Below are 21,048 nucleotides of genomic sequence, written 5' to 3'. Positions count from 1 at the left end.
TTCAAACAGTTGAAGCGTCATATTGTCTTAGAAAAAAGATGTATGTCCAAAAGAAAAGAGAACAGAAAAATCTAAGCTCCTGATTAATGCTATGCCAGTACATGTCATAAGCAGTCATTCATATCTCAAACCTGATATCTACTTGCAAGCATACCAATGAAAAGTCACTATAAATAAATCTAAATATTTTAATGGTAATATGACATTACAAAAGAAAGATTCCTTTTTCTCCATCTATATTTAAAGTGGTCACTCACCTGCATTAAAAGGTGTGAAGAGATTTTTCCTTGAAGAACCTAAAATAAGAAAGAAATATATATAAAATACATTTACATTTTGTTGGAAATATCACAAAAAAACAAACCATTTGATAAATAAATGTAGCTTTATTTTTAAAAACAATCCAAAAATCCTCTAAATGTTAGGTTCCAGGTAGGAAATACTACTGTGATAAAATCAACATTTACAAGTATGTTTTGAGTATAAAATGATATTCCAAATATCATCAAAATGATAATATTGAGTGATACGACTTTAGTTAAATATGATCAGTTGTAATGGGCATGCCACAGCATTTTTTCAGGAAAACCAGTTAAAGTTCATTTTTTAATAGTAGTGAATTCACACAATTATGACCAAACACATTATTCTACTGCTGATGGCAGGGAAGGGGTCAGACTTTATGAAACACATTCACTAGTACGTACTTTGTGAAAGTGTCAATTTCTACTCAGCCATGAAGAAAAAGATTCTTTTTCTCCAAACTAATTCAATAAAAAAAAAACCAGGAGTGGCAATAGGCACTGACCTCTATACATCACTAAGACATCACATAATGTCATGAGTGACATCATACAGTTGTAACCCATAAGCCTCTGCAGACTACCAAGTTGGAACTAGCTGCCATTTACTATCTGTGGGATTTTACAGCGATGGTAAACTCTCAAAATATGTGGTCATCGCCATTATGAAGGGAAAGCACTGATTCTCACTGAAATAAAACCTTTGTGATAAAAATCTTACAAATTCAGTCATGAGGTCATTTGAGAATACTGGAGTTTCTTGTTCTACAAAATTATCAGTGGATCTCTAAGTTTTCCTTCTCTGAAAGTTATCACAGTATCAAAATTTGAGTGCTTATTTTCAGGAACTGTTGTATGGATTATGGGGCTTTATGATCATGAATAAAAACTCCAGCTCTACACCCTGATATCATCCCACCAAGGGCTCACTTGATACCTCAGAGCCTGAACAAATAAACTACAATATAAGAATCATTTCTTTTAAAATAGTTATGCCTTAACGAATCCAAAGCTCATACAAGGAGGAAATTACAAAACTCAGGGCAGAAATCAATGCAATGGAGACTAAGAGAACAATACAAAAAAATCAATGAATCAAAGAGTTGGTTTTTTGAAAGAATAAATAACGATAAACCGTTAGCCAACCTTACCAAAAAAAGGAAAGAAAAGGCACAAATACATGCAATTAAGAATGAAAAAGGTGAAGTCACAACAGATCCAACAGAAATCCAGAGGATCATCAATACCTACTTCGAGAACCTCTACGTCAATAAAATGGAAAACAGAAGAAATGGGAAGATTCCTAGATACATATGAACTGCCAAAGTTAAATGAAGAAGATATGGAAATTCTAAACACCCCAATTACAATGAGTGAAATTGAAAATGTAATAAAATATTTACCAACAAAGAAAAGCCCGGGTCTGGATGGATTCACTGCTGAATTTTACAAGACATTTAAAGAAGAACTAACACCATTACTCTTTAAACTCATCAAGGAAATTGAAAGGGAAGCAATACTTCCAAATTCATTCCTGGAAGCAAGTGTTACTTTGATTCCAAAACCAGGGAAAGACCCAACCCAAAAAGAGAACTACAGGCCAATCTCCCTAATGAACATAGATGCACAAATCCTCAACAAGATACTGGCAAACAGAATACAGAGGGTCATCAGGAAGATCATACACTATGACCAAGTTGGATTTATCCCAGGGATGCAAGGATGGTTCAACATTTGTAAATCAATAAATGTAATACACTATATTAACAGACTCAAGGACAAAAACCATATGATCATCTCAATAGGTGCAGAAAAGCCATTTGACAAAATCCAACACCCATTCATAAACACCCCACAGAAAATTGGAATAGAAGGTCTTTATCTCAACCTGATTAAGGCTATCTATGAAAAACCAACAGCCAACATCATACTAAATGGTCAAAAACTGAAAACTTTCACGCTAAAATCAGGAACAAGGATGCCCACTATCACCACTCCTGTTCAATATTGTTCTGGAAACATTAGCCACAGCAATTAAAAAAGAGAAAGAAATAAAAGGAATAAAGATAGGAAAGGAAGAAGTTAAACTGTCATTATTTGCTGATGATATAATACTTTACATAGAAGAAACAAAAAACTCTGCCAGAAGACTTCTAGACTTAATTGACAGATTCAGACTCAGTAGAGTAGCTGGATACAAGGTCAACACTCAAAAAACAATAGCCTTCTTGTATACAAATAACAGACTCACTGAGAGAGAAATTAGGGAAACAATTCCTTCTACAATAGCATCCAAAAAAAAAAGAAATATCTACGAATTAATCTAACAGAGGAAGCAAAAGACCTCTACACTGAAAACTACAGCACTCTGAAAAAAGAGACTGAAGAGGATACAAGAAAATGGAAAGACATCCCTTGCTCCTGGATAGGAAGAATCAATATAGTGAAAATGGCCAAACTTCCAAAACTACTATATAGATTCAATGCAATGCCAATTGAGATTCCAACAATATACTTCACAGAACTAGAGAAAACAATCCAAAAATTCATTTGGAACCAGAAGAGACCTAGAATGGAAAAAGCAATTCTAAGAAACAGAGACATGGCTGGGGGTATCACAATCCCCAACTTGAATCTATACTACAAAGCTACTGTGATAAAATCAGCATGGTACTGGCAAAAGAACAGACCTGAGGATCAGTGGAATAGACCAGAAGATCCAGAAACAATTCCAGACATGCTCAGCCACCTCATCTTTGACAAAGGAGCCAACCACCCTCATTGGAGGAAAGATAGCCTATTTAATAAATGGTGTTGGAAAAACTGGATTTCAACTTGCCAAAGATTTAAACTAGACCCACACCTATCACCATGCACTAAAATTAGATCGCAGTGGATTAAAGACATAAATATTAAGACAGAAACACTAAACTAGCTGGAAGTTAGGTAGAACTCTTGAAGACATTGGGATAGGAAAAGACTTTATGAACCAAACCTCAGTAGCACGGGAACTAGCACAAAGAATCAGCCACTGGGACCTCACCTTATTAAAAAGCTTCTGCACTGCAAAAGAAACCACCAACAGAGCTAACAAACAACCTACAAGATGGGAAAAAATTTTTAGCAGCTGTACCTCAGACAAAGGACTACTATCTAGAATACATAAAGAATTGAAAAAAATCAGACCCCCCAAATTCAAAGACCCAATTCAAAAATGGGCATCTGAACTGAACAGACATTTCTCAAAGAAGTAAAAGCAGCAAACAAATATATGAAAAAATGTTCAACATCACTCGTCATTCGAGAGATGCAGATGAAAACAACCCTGATATTCCACCTCACCCCAGAAAGAATGGCTGCTATCAAGAAATCAACAAATAACAAATGCTGGCGGGGTTGTAGGGAGAAAGAAACCCTTCTCCATTGTTGGTGGGAGTGCAGACTGGTGCAACCACTGTGGAAGTCAGTATGGAGATATCTCAAAGAACTAGGACTAGAGGTGCCATTTGACCCAGCTATTTCCCTGCTGGGTATCTTCCCAAGAGAATTAAAAGAATTATACCACAGCAATATATGTGCACCCATGTTCACAGCGGCACAGTTTGTAATAGCTAAAGCTTGGAAGCAGCCCAAGTGCCCATCAACTGGAAACTGGATAAAGAAGATGCAGTTTTTATAATAAAATGGAGTACTACCTCTGACATAAAGAACGAAAAACTAGAGTCATTTATAGCTAAATGGATGCATATCAAGGCCATACTCTTAAATGAAATAAATAGGACACACGTGTAAATACTGAATAGTTTCTCTAGTGTGAGAAACTGATAGTGTAAACAAGAGTTAAAATGATTAAAATGAATAATTGATAATTTGAAATAGGAAAAAAAGGTCCAAAGACGAAGGAGTGAAGGGAGGGGAAGGGGAAAGGAAAAGAGGGAAAGGAAAATCTATGAGAAAAGAAAAAAAATGGAAATGAAATCTATGTAAATAGGGAAGGATGGAAGGGGTGAAGGGCACACAGGTAATGAGGAAAAAAATAAGAACCAAGATACATCATGTACAGGTACAAACACCCAATGATAAATGTAAATGAATTGTATACCTAAAACGTACCAATAAAATGTACCAATAAAATTAATTTAAAAAAAATAGTTATGCCTATTTTTGCTTCAATTCAGTAGAAAGAAAAAAGTGTGCTGATACACATTAACTAGGTCAATAACCAAGTTACTACATGATCCTTTACACACACATATGCACACACACATACACACAAACACACATGCAAATGTTAAGGAGAATGCTGAGCAACATATACCCTCATATTTCTGTGAGAGTAATGCCTTTTTAGAAAGTGACTTGGTAACATATGCTAACAATTTCAAAAAGGTTCATACAGTTGAACCTAGGAATATCCCATGGGTGTAATTAGACTCTGAAACAATGATCACATTAAAGATGTTTATCTCAGTATTATGCACCACAATGAAAATTAAAACTTGTCCTATATAAGCAAAACTGGACAACTACAAAATTGGAAAACAGCCATTTAAAGTGAAGAAGCTTTCATGATACACTACAATTAACTAAAAAGCATGATACTGAACAGTTTATACACTATGATGCTGATTTTGTTAAAAACAGAACCGTGTTTATAAGGAGAGGGAAAAAAACTAGAAGAAAATGCAATATTAATTGGTGGTTGATGGGATTAAGGAAGACTTGTGTGTTTCTGTTTTCCAAATTCTCAAATAAATATGGGTCACATTTCATCGGTTGATTTTCTCATTCACAATTATTCTTTCAAGAAAGCAATCTTTCAATTCACTACAAACACAGAAAACTTCTGATGAATCTCAAACCCATGGAGTTAAATTTGCATGAAAATCACATACCACATGTTTTATAAACTGGAAAATTATTCTTAGTAGTCACAGCAATTACAGAGTAACACAGGAAGGATTAAACAGCAGAAAAAAAGAGAAAAATGAACATGGTTTTGGGCCAAAGTCATGAAAGTAATAAACATGAAACACTGATACAGATGGGAAGTAAATCATGCATTTTTAACTCCTTTCTATCTCAGTACTCTAGAGAACTGTAATAATTTAAAACTTTTATTTGTTATTTTTACTTGATACCCTTATTCTGCCAGCTGATTTATGTATATAACCAATTTATCTATAGACCCTACAGACTCTCAGAACAAAAACAACTCCCTTGGTGTAAAAATGTATTATATCTCCTGAGTCAAAAGAATTTTAAAAATTGCTAACTGTACTAAACTTAACTGTCAAAATTTAACTTTTTACAAGCCAATGACTTTAAAAGTCTTGTTCTCCTTCCATCCACAATGAGGACCATACCTTTTGTAGGAGTTTTTAGTAAGTGTACATGAGCTCTGGGTACCAAAGTCTTCAAACATAAGGATCCTGAGCCATTCTGAAATGCCGGTTTTGGGGGCTTCTCCTCATACTTGATGACAGCAGCATTACCAGCTGTAACAAAACAGAAAAGTATACTTTATTTTATAAGTACAGTATTAGCTTCCATTCTTATTCCTTCTTCCGTGAATCAACAAGTGATTACTAAATACCTACAATATGCCAATCATTGCTGGGTGTTGGGAATACAAAGGTAGTTTGTATCTTTAGGGGTGCAAAGTAAATGCCATAACCATCATAATCATATATTCTGGTTTGTCTGGCATGATCCAAGTTTATGCATGTTTTAATCCCAAATAAAAGTTGGAAGATTAACTATATGGCCGTCTATGCTATGTAACAAGCATGTCCAAGGTGCAGAGAGGAGGAGGAGGAGCAGCATCCCATCTCCATGAGGCAGCCAGCAATACTAATGATGCAAGAGCTATAATGGACAAACTACCAAGTAGCTATAAGGATGAAATATAGGCCTGGTCCTTGGCTGCTACAAGAAGAAACTGGAATACTTTACAGATCTAGAGAAAACAATCCTAAAATTCATATGGAATCAGAAAAGACCCAGAGTAGCAAAAGTAATCTGGGGCAATAAGAGGAAAGCAGGCAGCATAGCAATACAAATACAATGCAATAGTGATTAAAAAAAAGGCATGGTACTAGGACAAAAACTGATACATGGATCAATGGAACAGAACTGACAAGAGACATATTCAACTATATGATCTTTGATAAAGGGGCCAAAAGCATATGTTGGGAGAAAGACAGCATATTCAACAAGTGGTGCTGGGAAAACCTGTTATCTTTTGCAGAAGAATGAAAGTGGACTCTTATCTCTCACTATATACTAAATTAAAAATCTAAACATTAAACCTTCTGGAAGATAAAATAAGTAAAACATCTGAAGACTTAGGTGTGGTGTAGGAAAGGATTTCCTAAACAGAACCCCAATTCCACAAGAAATAGCAGCAAAAACCAATAAATGGGATTATGTCAGACTTAAAAGCTTCTATACCGCAAAAGAATCAATCAGTAGAGTGAAGAGACAGCCTACAGAATGAGAAAAAATTTTGATAGCTATTCCTCAGATAGAAGACTAATGTCTAGAGTACACAAAGAACTCAAAAAAATTAAACCATCCAAAATTAAAGATTCAGTTAAGAGATGGGCAGGAGAAATGAACAGACACTTCACAGAGGAAGAAAGACAAATGGTCAACAGATAGATGAAAAAATGCTTAACATCTCTGGCCATTAGAGAGGCACAAATTACAAACAATGCTAAGATTCCAACTTAATCTGAAAGAAGGCTATCATTAGGAAATCAAACAATAATAAATTTTGGCATGGTTGTTGTGAAAAAGGAACCTTCTGGCATTGTTGGTAATGTAATCTAGTATGATATCATGGAAATCAGGATGGAGATTTCTCAAAGAACTGAAATTACAAATTCCATAGGACTCAGCTAACCTCCTGCTAGGTATCTTCCCCAAAGAGCTTGAGACATCACACTACAGTGATACTTGCATACCAATGTTTACAGTAGCACAATTTGTAATAGCTAAATTCTGGAAGCAGCCCATATACTCATTAACATATGACTGGATAAAGAAAATGTGGTATCTATATATAATGGAATACTACTCAGCTATAAAGAATGACACATTTGAGACATTTGTAAGACAATGGATACTCCTGGAAAATATGTTGAGTGAAATAAACAAGACACTCAACCTTAAATACTGTATGTTATCTCTCATTTGGATGAAGCAAAGTACAAACAAAGAAAATGAGGAGCCAGGGATTTAGCTCAGTGGCACTATATTTGCCTTACAAGCACAAGGTTCTGAATTTGATTGCCCATACAAGAAAAAAAAAAGAAAAAGAAACAAGATGAGAAAGGATGTATAGAAAGGGACAAAGGGCAGGGAATTTAGCTCAGTGGTTCCACAGCCTGCCTTGCAAGCGCAAGGTCCCGAGTTCGATCCCTGGTACAAAAAAAAAAAAAAGAAAGGGACAAAGGGATGGCTCTTTTGCAATAGGGAAGTGGTCCAAAGGAACAAGTGCAAGGGGTGAGGAAGAGGGAATGGGAAAGTAAAAAGAATAAAGATCTTCCATGTACAGGAACCTACTAACCCCAATTAAATACTATAAACCATAACATGAGCTAAGACAAATTATATCAACAAGCATGAAAAAGGGGACAGGAGAACCAGAGAGGGAGGGGGAGGAAAAGGGAAAGGGATAAAAAAACAAACAAACAAACAAACAGAAACAAGCTATAGTATATACATGTAACCATTCCCAAAATGGTTGTAAACTGTATGAATTAAAAACATGTACTAATAGACATTTCTTGCTCGGTTACTAGGGAGACACGGAAGTGACCAAAAGCCAACCCTTAAAACTATTGTTAAGAAGAAGGGCTCAACCATCCAGGCTGGGCTCAAGCTTGCCATCCTCCTGCCTCAGACTCCCAGAGTGCGGCCATTACAGGCATGCATCACCATACCCTGCTTATTTTTTCTTTAGGTTGGGAATCACCCCGATGCAGACAGGCAGGTCTGCCCACGCCCTACTGAGGTCCCCAGTCACACAGAACATGCCAAATCAGCCCCCTGCAGACAGGCAGGCCTGTGCACGCCCTACCAAGGTCCCGAGTCACGCGGAAGATGCCAAATCACCCCGCTGCAGACAGGCAGCCACCTGGTTACACACTACAAAGACGAAGAGGACACCAGACCACCAGACCAAGGTACTGAGTCCCGCTGCTCCTGGCCCAGAGGAAGGGGCTTCTGAGCCGTCGTCCAACTGCTCCTGGTCCAGAGGAAGGGGTTTCCCGGTCACCATCCCTCCCGCTGCTCCCAGCCCAGAGGAAAGGGCTTTTGGGCCACCTTCTGTCCCGCTGCTCCTGGTCCAGAGGAAGGGTCTTCCGGGCCACCATCCCTCCCACCGCTCCCAGCCCAGAGGGAGGGGCTTCTGAGCCACCATCCCACTGCTCCTGGTCCAGAGGAAGGGGTTTCCCGGCCACCATCCCTCCCACTGCTCCCAGCCCACAGGAAAGGGATTTTGGGTCACCATCCCTACTGCTGCTCCTGGCCCCTGTCCCACCTCTCCCAGCTCAGAGGAGGTAATCCGTGCAGGTGCTAACAGCCCCCTGGCCAGTCGAAATGAGAAAACACATAAATAAGTCTCAAAACCAGACTTCCAGATTACCTACAGTAACCTCAAAGGGAAATGAGATGGAACACTCTGATACTCAACCACTTGGACCCACTGAACTGGCAACAAAAGGGGATCTGGAAAAAATGAAATCAGAAATAATTTCTCAGATAACAGGAGAAATTGTGCCCCTACTGAAAGACATGACTAATAAATCTAGAGAGGAGCTGAGGAACATGATGGAATCCCAACATAAGAAACAAATGGAATCCATAAAACAGATGCAAATAGATTTCCAGGACATGAAAAACTCCATTGAAAGTCTACACAGCAGAATGAGCCAATGCGAGGACAGAATTTCAGATATAGAAGATAAGACTGCAATTAGTGACCAGGAAAAGAAAAATGGCTTCAAAATTATAAGGGAACAGGAGAAATCAATCCAGCAGCTGCTAGATGACACAAAGAAGAATAACATAAGACTGATTGGGCTCAATGAAGAAACAGGAGAGAGTGGAGATGACATAAAAAAACTGTTCACAGAAGTATTGGCAGAAAACTTCCCAAGCAAGGGAAAAGAGCTTGACATACAGATAACTGAGGCATATAGGACTCCAAATAGCCTTGATCAAAAATAATCTACACATAGGCATATAATTGTTAAGATTCCAGAAACACAACAGAAGAACAAAGTTCTCCAAGCAGTCAGAGAAAAGAAACAAATCACATACAAAGGAAAGCCCATCAGAATCACAGCAGACTTCTCAACACAAACAATCAAGGCAAAAAGAGCTTGGAGTGACCTATTCCAAGCCCTAAAAGAAAAGAGCCTCCAACCCAGATTGATGTACCCTGCAAAACTATCTTTCAAAATGGATGGAGAAATAAGATACTTTCATGACAAAGAGCACCTTAGGAACTTGGTGAATACCAAACCAGCACTCCAAAGAATTTTACACAATAGCCTAGGAACAGACATTGAGGATCACAACCCCAGGAAGGAAAACAGAATGAACCCATCTGGCAAGACAGGAAATTAAATGGAAAGGGGGAGAACCCAACAAAAAGAAAAAGTCATGGCAATGACAAGTCAATGCGTTTCAGTTATAACCATCAACGTTAATGGTCTCAATTCACCAATCAAAAGAAATAGGCTGGCAGAATGGGCCAAGAAGCAAAATCCAAAAATATGCTGCATACAAGAAACACATTTAATTCAAAAGGAAACTCATAGACTGAAAGTTAAAGGGTGGAAAACAATACTCCATGTGACAGGAACCTGAAAAAAAGCAAGAGTAGCTATTCTCTTGTGAGATCAAGTAGATTTCAAACCAACACTGATTAAGAGAGATGAAGAAGGACATTACATCCGTGTAAAGGGAAGAATCCAAGAGGAAGAGATGACAATCATAAATATCTATGCACCAAACACTAGTGCACCAAACTATATAAAACAAATACTAACGGACATGAAAAGTCATATATGCACTAATACAATTGTAGTGGGGGACCTCAACACCCCACTGTCACAAATAGATAGATCAACTAGACTAAAAATAAGTAATGAAATTCTAGAACTCAATCGAACTCTTGAACAAATGAATTTAACAGATGTTTACAGAGTCTTCCAACCCACAAAATCAGAATACACATTCTTCTCAGCTGCACATGGGTCATTCTCAAAACTAGACCACATACTCACACATAGAACATGTTTAAGTAAGTGCAAAGGAATTGAAGTTATCCTCTGTATATTATCAGACTATAGTGCGATGAAATTGGAGATCCATAGCAAAAGAAACTCAAAAAATTTCATGAACATGTGGAAATTGAACAACACACTTCTGAATAACCAATGGGTTACAGAGGAAATTAAAGAAGAAATCAGACAGTTCCTTCAATTAAATGACAATGACAATACAACATATTGGAATCTATGGGACACAATGAAAGCAGTCTTATGAGGGAAATTCATAGCAGTGAATACGCATATTAGGAAAACAGAACGAGCCCAATTAAACAACCTGATGCTGAACCTCAAGCTTCCAGAAAAAGAAGAGCAGGATAACCCCAAAGCTCATACAAGGGAGAAAATTATAAAGATCAGAGGAGAAATCAATGCAATGGAGACTAAGAGAATGATACAAAAAATCAATGAAGCCAAGAGTTGGTTCTTCGAAAGAATCAACAAAATTGACAAACCCTTAGCCAACCTCATCAGAAAAAGGAAAGAAAAGGCCCAAATCTATGGAATTAGGAATGAAAAGAGTGAAATGACAACAGACCCAGCAGAAATCCAGAGGATCATCATTACTTACTTCCAGAACCTATACAACAATAAGATGATTAACACAGAAGAAATGGACAGATTCCTAGATACATATGAATTACCAAAGTTGAACGAAGAAGACCTAAAAATTCTAAACAACCCAATATCAACCAATGAAATTGAAAATGTAATTAAGAACTTACCAACTAAGAAAAGCCTCGGCCCTGATGGCTTCACTGCTGAATTCTACAAGACATTTAGAGAGGAACTGCTGCCACTACTGTTTAAACTCTTCAATGAAATTGAAAGGGAAGCAATACTCCCAAATTCATTCCTGGAAGCAAGCATCACCTTGATCCCCAAAGCACAGAAAGACCCAACTGAAAAAGAGAACTATAGGCCAATCTCACTAATGAACATAGTTGCAAAAATCCTTAATAAGATAATGGCAAACAGAATGCAGAAGATCATCAAGAAGATCATACACCCTGATCAAGTGGGATTCATCCCAGGGATGCAGGGATGGTTCAATACACGAAAATCAATCAATGTAATACACTATATCAATAGAGTCAAGGACAAAAACTATATGATTATCTCCCTAGATGCAGAAAAAGCATTTGACAAAATCCAACATGCATTTATGATAAAAACCCTACAAAAAATTGGAATAGATGGTCTCTACCTCAAACTGATAGAAGCCATCTATGAAAAGCCAACAGCCAATATCATACTAAATGGTCAAAAACTGAAATCCTTCACACTAAAATCAGGAACAAGACAAGGATGTCCACTATCACCACTCTTGTTCAATATAGTTCTGGAAACATTAGCCACAGCAATTAGACAACAGAAAGAAATAAAAGGAATAAAGATAGGTAATGAAGAAGTCAAATTGTCATTATTTGCAGATGACATGACACTCTATATAGAAGACCCCAAGAACTCCACCAAAAGTCTTCTAGACTTAATAACCAAATTCAGTCAAGTAGCTGGTTAAAAGGTCAACACACAAAAATCAATAGCTTTCCTCTACACCAATGACAGACTCACTGAGAGAGAAATAGGGCAAATAATTCCTTTCACAATAGCATCCAAAAAACTGAAATACCTAGGAATCATCCTAACAAAAGAAATCAAAGATCTCTTCTCTGAAAACTAGGGCACTTTGAAAAGAGAGATTGAAGATGATATCAGAAAATGGACAGATATCCCCTACTCCTGGGTAGGAAGGATTAATATAGTGAAAATGGCCATACTTCCAGAACTGCTATATAGATTTAATGCAATTCCAATTGAGATCCCAGCAGCATACTTCATAGACCTCGAGAAAACAATCCAAAAATTCATTTGGAATAAGAAGAGACCCAGAATAGCAAAAGCAATTCTAGGTAACAGAGACATGGCAGGGGGTATCACAATCCCCAACCTGCAACTCTACTACAAAGCTACTGTGACAAAAACAGCATGGTACTGGCAAAGAAACAGACTTGAGGACCAGTGGAACAGATTAGAAGATGCACAAACAACGCCAGACACACTCAGCCATTTCATCTTCGACAAAGGAGCCAAACACCGTCACTGGAAGCAAGATAGCCTCTTTAATAAATGGTGCTGGAAAAATTGGGCTTCAACTTGCCAAAGATTAAAACTAGACCTGTATCTCTCACCATGCACTAAACTAAAATCGAAATGGATTAAAGATATAAATATTAAAATAGAAACTCTGAACCAGTTGGAACAGAGGTTAGGTAGAACCCTTGGAAACATTGGTGTAGGAAAAGATTTTATGAACAAAACCTCAGTTGCCTGTGAACTAGCACAAACAATCAACAAGTGGGATCTCTTCTTATTAAAAGGCTTCTGCACAGCAAGAGAAACCACCAGCAGTGTGAAGAGACAACTCACAATGTGAGAAAAAATCTTCACCTGCTCTTCCTCAGACAAAGGTCTACTATCTCGAATCTATAGAGAACTTAAAAAGATCAGACCTCCCAAATTTAAAGACCCAATCCGAAAATGGGCATCTGAAATGAACAGACATTTCTCACACAAAGAAGTAGAAATAGCAAATAAATACATGAAAAAATGTTCAACATCACTGGTCATTCAAGAGATGCAAATGAAAACAATGCTGAGATTCCACTTCACTCCAGAAAGAATGGCTGCTATCATGAAATCAACCAATAACAAATGCTGGCGGGGCTGTGGGGAAAGAGGAACCCTGCTCCACTGCTGCTGGGAGTGTAGACTGGTACAAGCACTGTGGAAATCAGCATGGAGATACCTCAAAGAACTAGGACTGGAAGTTCCATTTGACCCCGCTATTCCACTGCTGGGGATCTTCCCCAAACAATTAAAAGAATCATACCACAGTGATATATGTGCGCCCATGTTCATAGCAGCACAGTTTGTGATAGCTAAAACTTGGAAACAGCCCAAATGTCCATCAACTGGAGACTGAATCAAGAAAATGTGGTTTTTTAAATAAAATGGAGTACTACTCAGCCATAAAAAATGAGAAATTAGAGACATTTATAGCTAAGTGGATGCACATATGAATAAATTCCGAATAGTTTCTCTGGTGTGAGTAACTGAAAGTGTAAATAAGGACTAAATGTATACTAGGAAATGTGAAATAGGAAGAAAACAGGCAAAGGGGAAGGAAGTGGGAGGGCTAGGGGAAAGGATAGAAGGTAATGGGATTAATATGAGAAAATGGAAAAATAGGAACAAAATCTTTGTAAATAGGGAGGAATGGAGGGGTTGAAGGGAGGGCTGAGCAAGGGTGAAAAATAAGAACCAAGAGAGACTGTAAAGGTGCAAATTTCCAATGATGAATGTCATTATATTGTATACCTAAAATGTACCAATGATTAGAATGAATAACCGATAATGTAAAATAGGAAGAAAAGGTGAAAAGGGGTAGGGGTAGTGGGAGGGGCAGGGGAAAGGAAAGAAGGGAAAGGAAAAATGATGAGAACTGGAAAAAATGGAAATAAAGTCTTTGTAAGTGGGGAAGGGTGGAGGGGGTGAAGGGAGGGCTAGGAATGGGGAAACAATAAGAACCAAGATGCATTATGTAAAGGTACAATTCCCAATGAGAAATATAATTGTGTTGTATACCTACAATGTACCAATAAAAGAATTTAATAAAAAAAACTGTACTAATAAAATAAAAGAAGCTAGGATGCCAACATCTGCCCTGTTACTACAGTGCCCAGCCCTAAAGAAAAACATAAAGAAACTCTCACCTAAATCGGGAAAATTATCTTTTTTATTACAAGGTAAAAATTTCCCCTTTACCAACTAGATTTTTAAAACTGTCTCTCAATAATCTTCAACACCTAACCTTAAGTGCTCAAGTTTGTTCTACACTCACAATCATAAATTTATTTATTACCAACTTTAACCACTTCCTTATCTCACACTTCTAGCAAACAATAAGGAATCTACCTTGCTCACAGATTATAAATGGAAATTTTCACTAGATTAAATAATCCCATCCCCTACAATAGTCCTCATAGATGTCACGTTCGAGTCTTGTAAAGACAGTATTATTCTCCCCTGATCCTTGTCCAGGTCCTGCACAATAAGCCATCTGTTAATTGTTCTGGTACCACATAACACTTCTAATATTAGGTCAAATCAACACAGATCTTTCCCTCCTGCTGACAAACTTCTATCAATTTCCTGTCTGCTCCAATTCTCACCTTCTCCAGAATCTAGAAACTTGTTTTTTTCCACGGGTGGCAAAAAGCTAGTGGGAATGCTGGTATTAAAGACACAAGTAATATAAAATTCAATATAACTTTTACTCTTCTCCTTTTTTTTTGTTTTTGCAGCACAGGGAATTGAACGTACGCTAGGGCCTCATGCAGGCTAGGCAAGTACTCTACCATTGAGCTGTATCCCCAGCCCTTCATCAAAACTTTTTTTTTTTTGGTACTTGAGATCAAACTCAGAACCTTGCACTTGCAAGGCAGGTGCCACTAGAACTTTTTTTGAGGGAGAGGATAGCAGGGATTGAACCCAGGACCTTCCCACAGAGCTACATCCCCAGTCCTTTTTTATTTTTTATTTTGAAACAAAGCTTCACTACGTTGTCAAGGCTAGGCTTGAACCTGTGACTCTCTTGCCTTAGTCTCCCTCCTGTGCTGGGATTACAGCCAGGTGCCAGTTTGCCTGGCTCATCATAACTTTCTAAAGGATGGACAGGGAATAACTTTGGTCTTAAAATGACAGAACCAAAATTTCATACAGCATATTTTTTAGATTTTCACAGAAATGCACATCAGGTCTCAATAAGCATTTTGGTTTTTGCAGGATCAAACTCAATAAAGGAAGTAAATGATGTTATTAGAGAGTCTTTACCATGTTTTATAACAATAGGATTTCAACTGCTGCTCGGCCTTTTGGCTAAGATCAAGTGTAGTAACAAGAGGGATTTCAGCCTTGCTCTTTTCAAGGCAATTTTTGTCATATTCAGCAGGAAATAGGTCAAGTCACTTATCAAGACTTTGAAAAGTTAAATTCAGTTCAACTTATGAACCTAACATACATCTGAATGATTCTAAATGCATGCTTTTCGTTTCTAAGTTTTAGACACAGAGACCTCAAGTTTACGAAGAATTAAGTGAAGCGATTTCTCACACGGAGAGAAACTCTGCCTGCTGGCTCTGTCACACAGAACAGGAGGCGTCGTCCTGGAAATAAACTGCCTCTTGGCTGCTCTACAGGCTCAACAGAACAAAGAACGAGTGCCAGATCCAACAACTCTGGAGCACACAAGAGACAAAATCTGTATTTAATGGATAAAATGTCTGTGTTTGGCTCAGATTCAAACACATACATACTTATATTTTGTACATGTTTATATGAAAAAAATATATATGCTTATGACAAAATGCACACCATGATTATCTATTGTACAGGTATCCCACCTTACTAATAATGGTGGGCATAAATTGTGCTATATTGAACATACTTTTATAATCAAAAACCTTTCAATTGAAACATCTCAGCTGGCCCATTGCTTTTAGCAAATCCAAACTTGAAGGCCATATATTACTATAAGGCATGGTGCATCCTAACACGGTAATGGGTCTGGTATCCTGATATCTAAATCCTTCCTCATTCAAAGTTATGTGCTTGGATGATAAACTCCTCAGTTAATTCCAATAAACTAAGCGAAGCATAACAGTTTCAAGTAATGGAATGGGATCTAAGATATCCAAGTTCTGGCCATGTGTAATGGACTGCATCCCTTCAGCTTTCTATGTACAACAGGTAGGCATGGATATCACTTGTGGAAACAGGTGATTGCCTATGTTCACACACAGGCTCCACTGACTGACTGTGGTACTTAGTTCCCTGAGGCCAGATGCATCCTCAAAATCATCCTGGCACCATGCTCCGGGGGCCACAACCACTCAATGACAGTTAGGTCTACAGAGTCAATATGTGAAATTTCACGTGGTCACTTAGGTCTCAGTTCTAATACGTAGTTAAAAATATCCCTTGTTATGTTGTCATCTTTAGTCCTTACTATCTCAGTTATGCTAGAATAACAGATTCTCTAGAATCTTTATTTTCATGTATTTCTCCAGTCCAAAATGTGTTTCAAATGAAGAGGAAGAGAGATGATGGAATATAAAAATAGTCTCAGAAAAATTCTAAGCATAAGAAATAATTCTCCCATTAGAAAAGGGCTTCTCGCTGCCCTAGACTGTTTTTACAAACTAGTATTTCATACTACATTCTATCAGCTGGTTGAAATTTGTTTTTGTTTTGTATATTAAATTATGTACAAAGAGCCAACATTCTGTTCATTTCTTGCATGTTATGTGAATCAGTTTAACGCTCCCTACTGTGCCAGATCATTCACCCACCTGGCTTAAAATCAAATCACTACTGAATAAGTTTTCACATTTCCAAAGCAAACTCACTCAACATTGTAATAACAAGACTGTTTCACTGTACTCTAGAAAAACTTTAAAAGTGAATGAATGGGAACAAATTAATAGTGGTCTGGATAATATTTCCTTATCATACAGTCCATTCAGAAGTAAGTGCTAACAGGTTTTGTAGTGTGGAGCCCGTAGTCTATACTGCCTGCCCCTTATGTCTTCCTCACCTAGGACAGACGTCACTAGTCAAATGCAAAACTCGACCTGAACCTGGAAGCACCCTAAGAAATCAACAACACTACAGGTGCTTCTTATTAACTGACCAGGGCTGGCAGGAAAGACCACACTCACTTGCCATTCCTCCCATGAGTAAAACAAAAACAAAAACAAAAACAAACCTGAGGGTGAGACTCATCCTTCTTTCTACCAACTTAACCACCTGAACAATTCAAAACATTCTCCTTTGTAACTATAAAGCATCATCTTATTACAGTAAAGAAAATTTAAAAGTCAGAAACATTTGTTGCTGTAAGGCTCTTGAGGATGATATAGTCCTCTCCTTTCATTCATCAGATGAGAAGACAGGCTAAAAGAAGGAAATGATTGTCCAACTTCACCTGATAATTCTGAGGTGAGCTGATACTTCTCTCTGTGTATCACCCCATCTCAGGCAGGGTAAAGCACAAACGTGAAGGAAAAGAACACTCTACTTCTTTATTTAGTCTCCTTCCAATCTCTTATTTCCAAGGGAGTGCAAACAGCTTTGGTTTGCATCTCTTACACTGCCTCACGCCATCTGCCTCTCAAAAATAAACATGCTTTTGTAGGCAAAGAGGAAGGATAAAGAAATCTCTGGGTTTCATATCCCTGCTAATGTTGCAAAATAGTCCACTCTCTCAAGATTTCTTTCTAAATTGCACAATGACCCAAAAACCATTCTATTCAATTTAATATTATCATTTTTCTTTATCCAATTACTTTAATAACCTGGAAAACTAGGCTTTAGGTATCTGAGTCTGAAAGAGCTCATAATATTTAACTACTATAAATGAGCACATGTGCTACAGAAACCACTATACAATGTTTCATGCTAATATCCAAAGGAAATCATTACCCTAACTTTGAAATGTTCTATGCTTAAAAGAACACACATACAAAGAACCTGTTAAATCTCCCAAATAAAAAAATATTATTACCTTCATTCATTTTACAACTTGTAGTGATATTTCCATAGGATCCTGAAGTATTAAGAATAGATGCTCACATCACAATAGCACTGTGCTAGCTCAGAAGTACTTAAATGATGCCACTAACAATATCATATCACAAAGAAATGATCAAAGCAAGACAACAACATTCTTTAGAACTGTTCAAATGCTTAAACCAGTAAGAATAAAAACATTGACCAAAAGATGAAGTTATTTCCTAACATGACCCTTCCTCATCAGAAGCAGGATAATTTCAGCTCAAAATTTTTAATATTTTGAGGCAGTCATTAAAAAATGTATACATCTTTAATACTCTTATATAAATTGTATATTAAGTATAGTATAATTGTAGAAAATGATCAAAGATGTGATATTCCAATTTAATTCTAGGAAAGTATTACTCTATATTCACACAATTGTAAGCTACACAGACAAAAGCTTCTATTTAGTCAGAAATTAAACCATGAAAACCTTTGATAATAGGGCAATTTCCTGTGCCAAGAACATTGACAATTCTGCTAAATTATATTTGGTAAGAGTTCCAAAACATATAAAATATATAATAAAATTGTTTCTACAAGAAGCATTTACATCTTAAATAAACATAAATATGTCCAAGAAATACTAGTTAATATAAATTACAAATTACAAAAATAACAATCAAGAGGTCCTAAAATCAATTTATTGAATTAAAATTTAAGCATGCTTACAAAGAAAAGAATCAAACCAGAAATCATCAACCTACTTCTTTTCCCAGTAAACGTGGCTAACAAAGGAATTATACAAAGGCTGTAGGATCCCACGACCAGCAGTGTCAATAAAGTAGCATCATAGTGCCTCTCTGAACCAGCCGGTGGGGTGAGTGTAGAATTGATAAAGATTTTTGAAGAAATATCAGTTTCTGTACAACTGCGAAATCCTCCTGGTATAGTCATTTAAAAGGATCAAAGCCAGCTCAAGCAGGGAAAACTGCAGCCATGTTTGGTCTCATATCCCTCATGCTTGCTCTTAGTGCATTAGAATAGAGGGGGGAAAATCTGTAAGCTCCAAGGCACTATACAAAACAGATTAAACCAGCTAGCAAATCGAACTAAGAGACTCACTGATTTGAATGCTTAATCTGCAAGAGGGACACCTCGCCACTAAACAGGCTCTGTGGGTGTAGGGAAAACCCCTTTGTTAATAGACAAAAAGGAATGGACAAAAGGATTTTACAGCCTCCTTAGGAGTGTCAGACACGGTACTGAAACATTGGCCAGGCCAACATGGCTGTCGATGGAAAGTGCTGGGTTACGGCAGCCAGAATGTGTCTGCTTGAAGTTCCACCTGCCCATAGCTGTAGCTTTAAGAGCATACTGTGGTTCTGTTTTGTGAGTTTGTTTTTAAAATTCACACTAGAACAGAGAAGGATGGGAGGAAAATGACCCTAAAATAATAGGTGTGTGAATAACCTTTTCAAATTCACAGAGAATTAGCTGTTACACACAAACCCTTCTGGGGTTCGCTACAACTTCAAAATTCAAACAATAAGCAGATAATAGTCTTGTTTAATTTTAAATAACATATTTCAGGATCCCCAAAGTGTCAGGATGCAGACACTTACCTGCATATGAAACCAGCTACTGCTAAGTGACCTTCAAAAATGTTTTCATGAACTGTCATTACCTCAATGCCTTATTGTCCAAAAACCATTTTGTCACACATTTGCTGTGTGACTTTGGACCAGTAACAAAGTCTCTGAGTCTCAATTACCCATACATAAAATCAAAGTAAAATCAGAAGTCATTCAAGGAAAATAAAAGAGAGAAACAATATACTATAATGTCCTATAATATTTCTTCACACTCAGATGTTCAACAACCATTATTTTGCTTTGTCCCTATTGTCTCACCAGAAAAAAGAAATTAATTTGTGCTTAAAGCAGAGAGAACAGTTCTCCAGTCCTCCTCACATGCTTGTATCCTGCTTTACCTGATATTCTAGTCATCCACATAAGTAACATCTTTCTCCTCAACTACTTTTTAGAGAAAGGACCATTTCATTTAAACCCTGGAGGTCCCACTACAACTCTCACAGCCTGGGTACAGCGGGTACACAGAAACTGTTAGGAGTGATTAAGTCAGGAATTGTTCGGAGTTTATTAGAGAAGGGAGTGAAAAATTAAGTATCAAATGCAAATATATCTTTTGAAAGAAAAGAATAGCTGAATCAATTCACCCACTTTATAACAAAAAACCAATTCACATTAACTCAAAACTTGAAAAATATTCTTTTAAGTTTAAATTGTTTAGAATTAGGCTTGAAGTTATGTTGGTCATACTGCACCAAATCTACCGTCCAAAGTAAAAGGTTACAAAACATATATTTTACAAGCTTCAGTCTTTTACAAAGTAAACAGAACTACAGTGATCTTTTTGTCTGATTTCCAGTTGGGTTCTAAAAGCTCCTCAGTTACTATTCTTTTGTTAAACCAACTCCAAAATACCATCAATTCAAATGACTCACGTTAGACCCTTTATGCAAGAATACAACAGATGCCTTCAACACATAATTATTTCAGTGTTTCATAGCACATTCAGCAAAAGTGAACTTTCTTAAAAAAGAATTTATCTTTCCAAACTTTCTGAGTAATTCCAAGAAGCATAACACAGAAACAGAAATTCTACTAATTATTTAGAAAGCATTGGTTTTTCTTATAACTGTTGTTTCAAAATCCAGGGGACAGGGATTTAGCTCAGTGGTTCTGCCACCTGCCTCACAA

General features: G+C 37.1%; 1 protein-coding gene across 8 annotated transcripts in view; it reads right to left on the bottom strand.

Moving 5' to 3' along the window:
* The window catches only part of Mtus1 (microtubule associated scaffold protein 1), a 207,934-nt gene that overhangs the window by 68,755 nt on the left and 118,131 nt on the right, over positions 1–21,048 (bottom strand). For 7 of the 8 annotated variants that reach the window (XM_087217180.1, XM_087217181.1, XM_087217182.1 and 4 more), the window contains 2 exons: positions 5,669–5,800; positions 258–296 (listed from right to left, as the gene is read on the bottom strand). In XM_087217180.1, the coding sequence (XP_087073306.1) occupies positions 258–296; positions 5,669–5,800 (171 nt within the window). Of the gene's footprint in view, positions 1–257; positions 297–5,668; positions 5,801–19,032; positions 19,287–21,048 lie in introns of those variants that run through there. The other variant, XM_087217185.1, reaches the window with a different exon arrangement.

Source organism: Heterocephalus glaber, unplaced genomic scaffold, assembly GCF_053883595.1.
Source record: "Heterocephalus glaber isolate CG9 unplaced genomic scaffold, H.glaber_assembly_v1.0 deba00001461, whole genome shotgun sequence".
NCBI lineage: Eukaryota > Metazoa > Chordata > Mammalia > Rodentia > Bathyergidae > Heterocephalus > Heterocephalus glaber.
The sequence above is the reverse complement of the archived record's forward strand: the minus strand, read 5'-3'. Positions and strand labels throughout refer to the sequence as shown.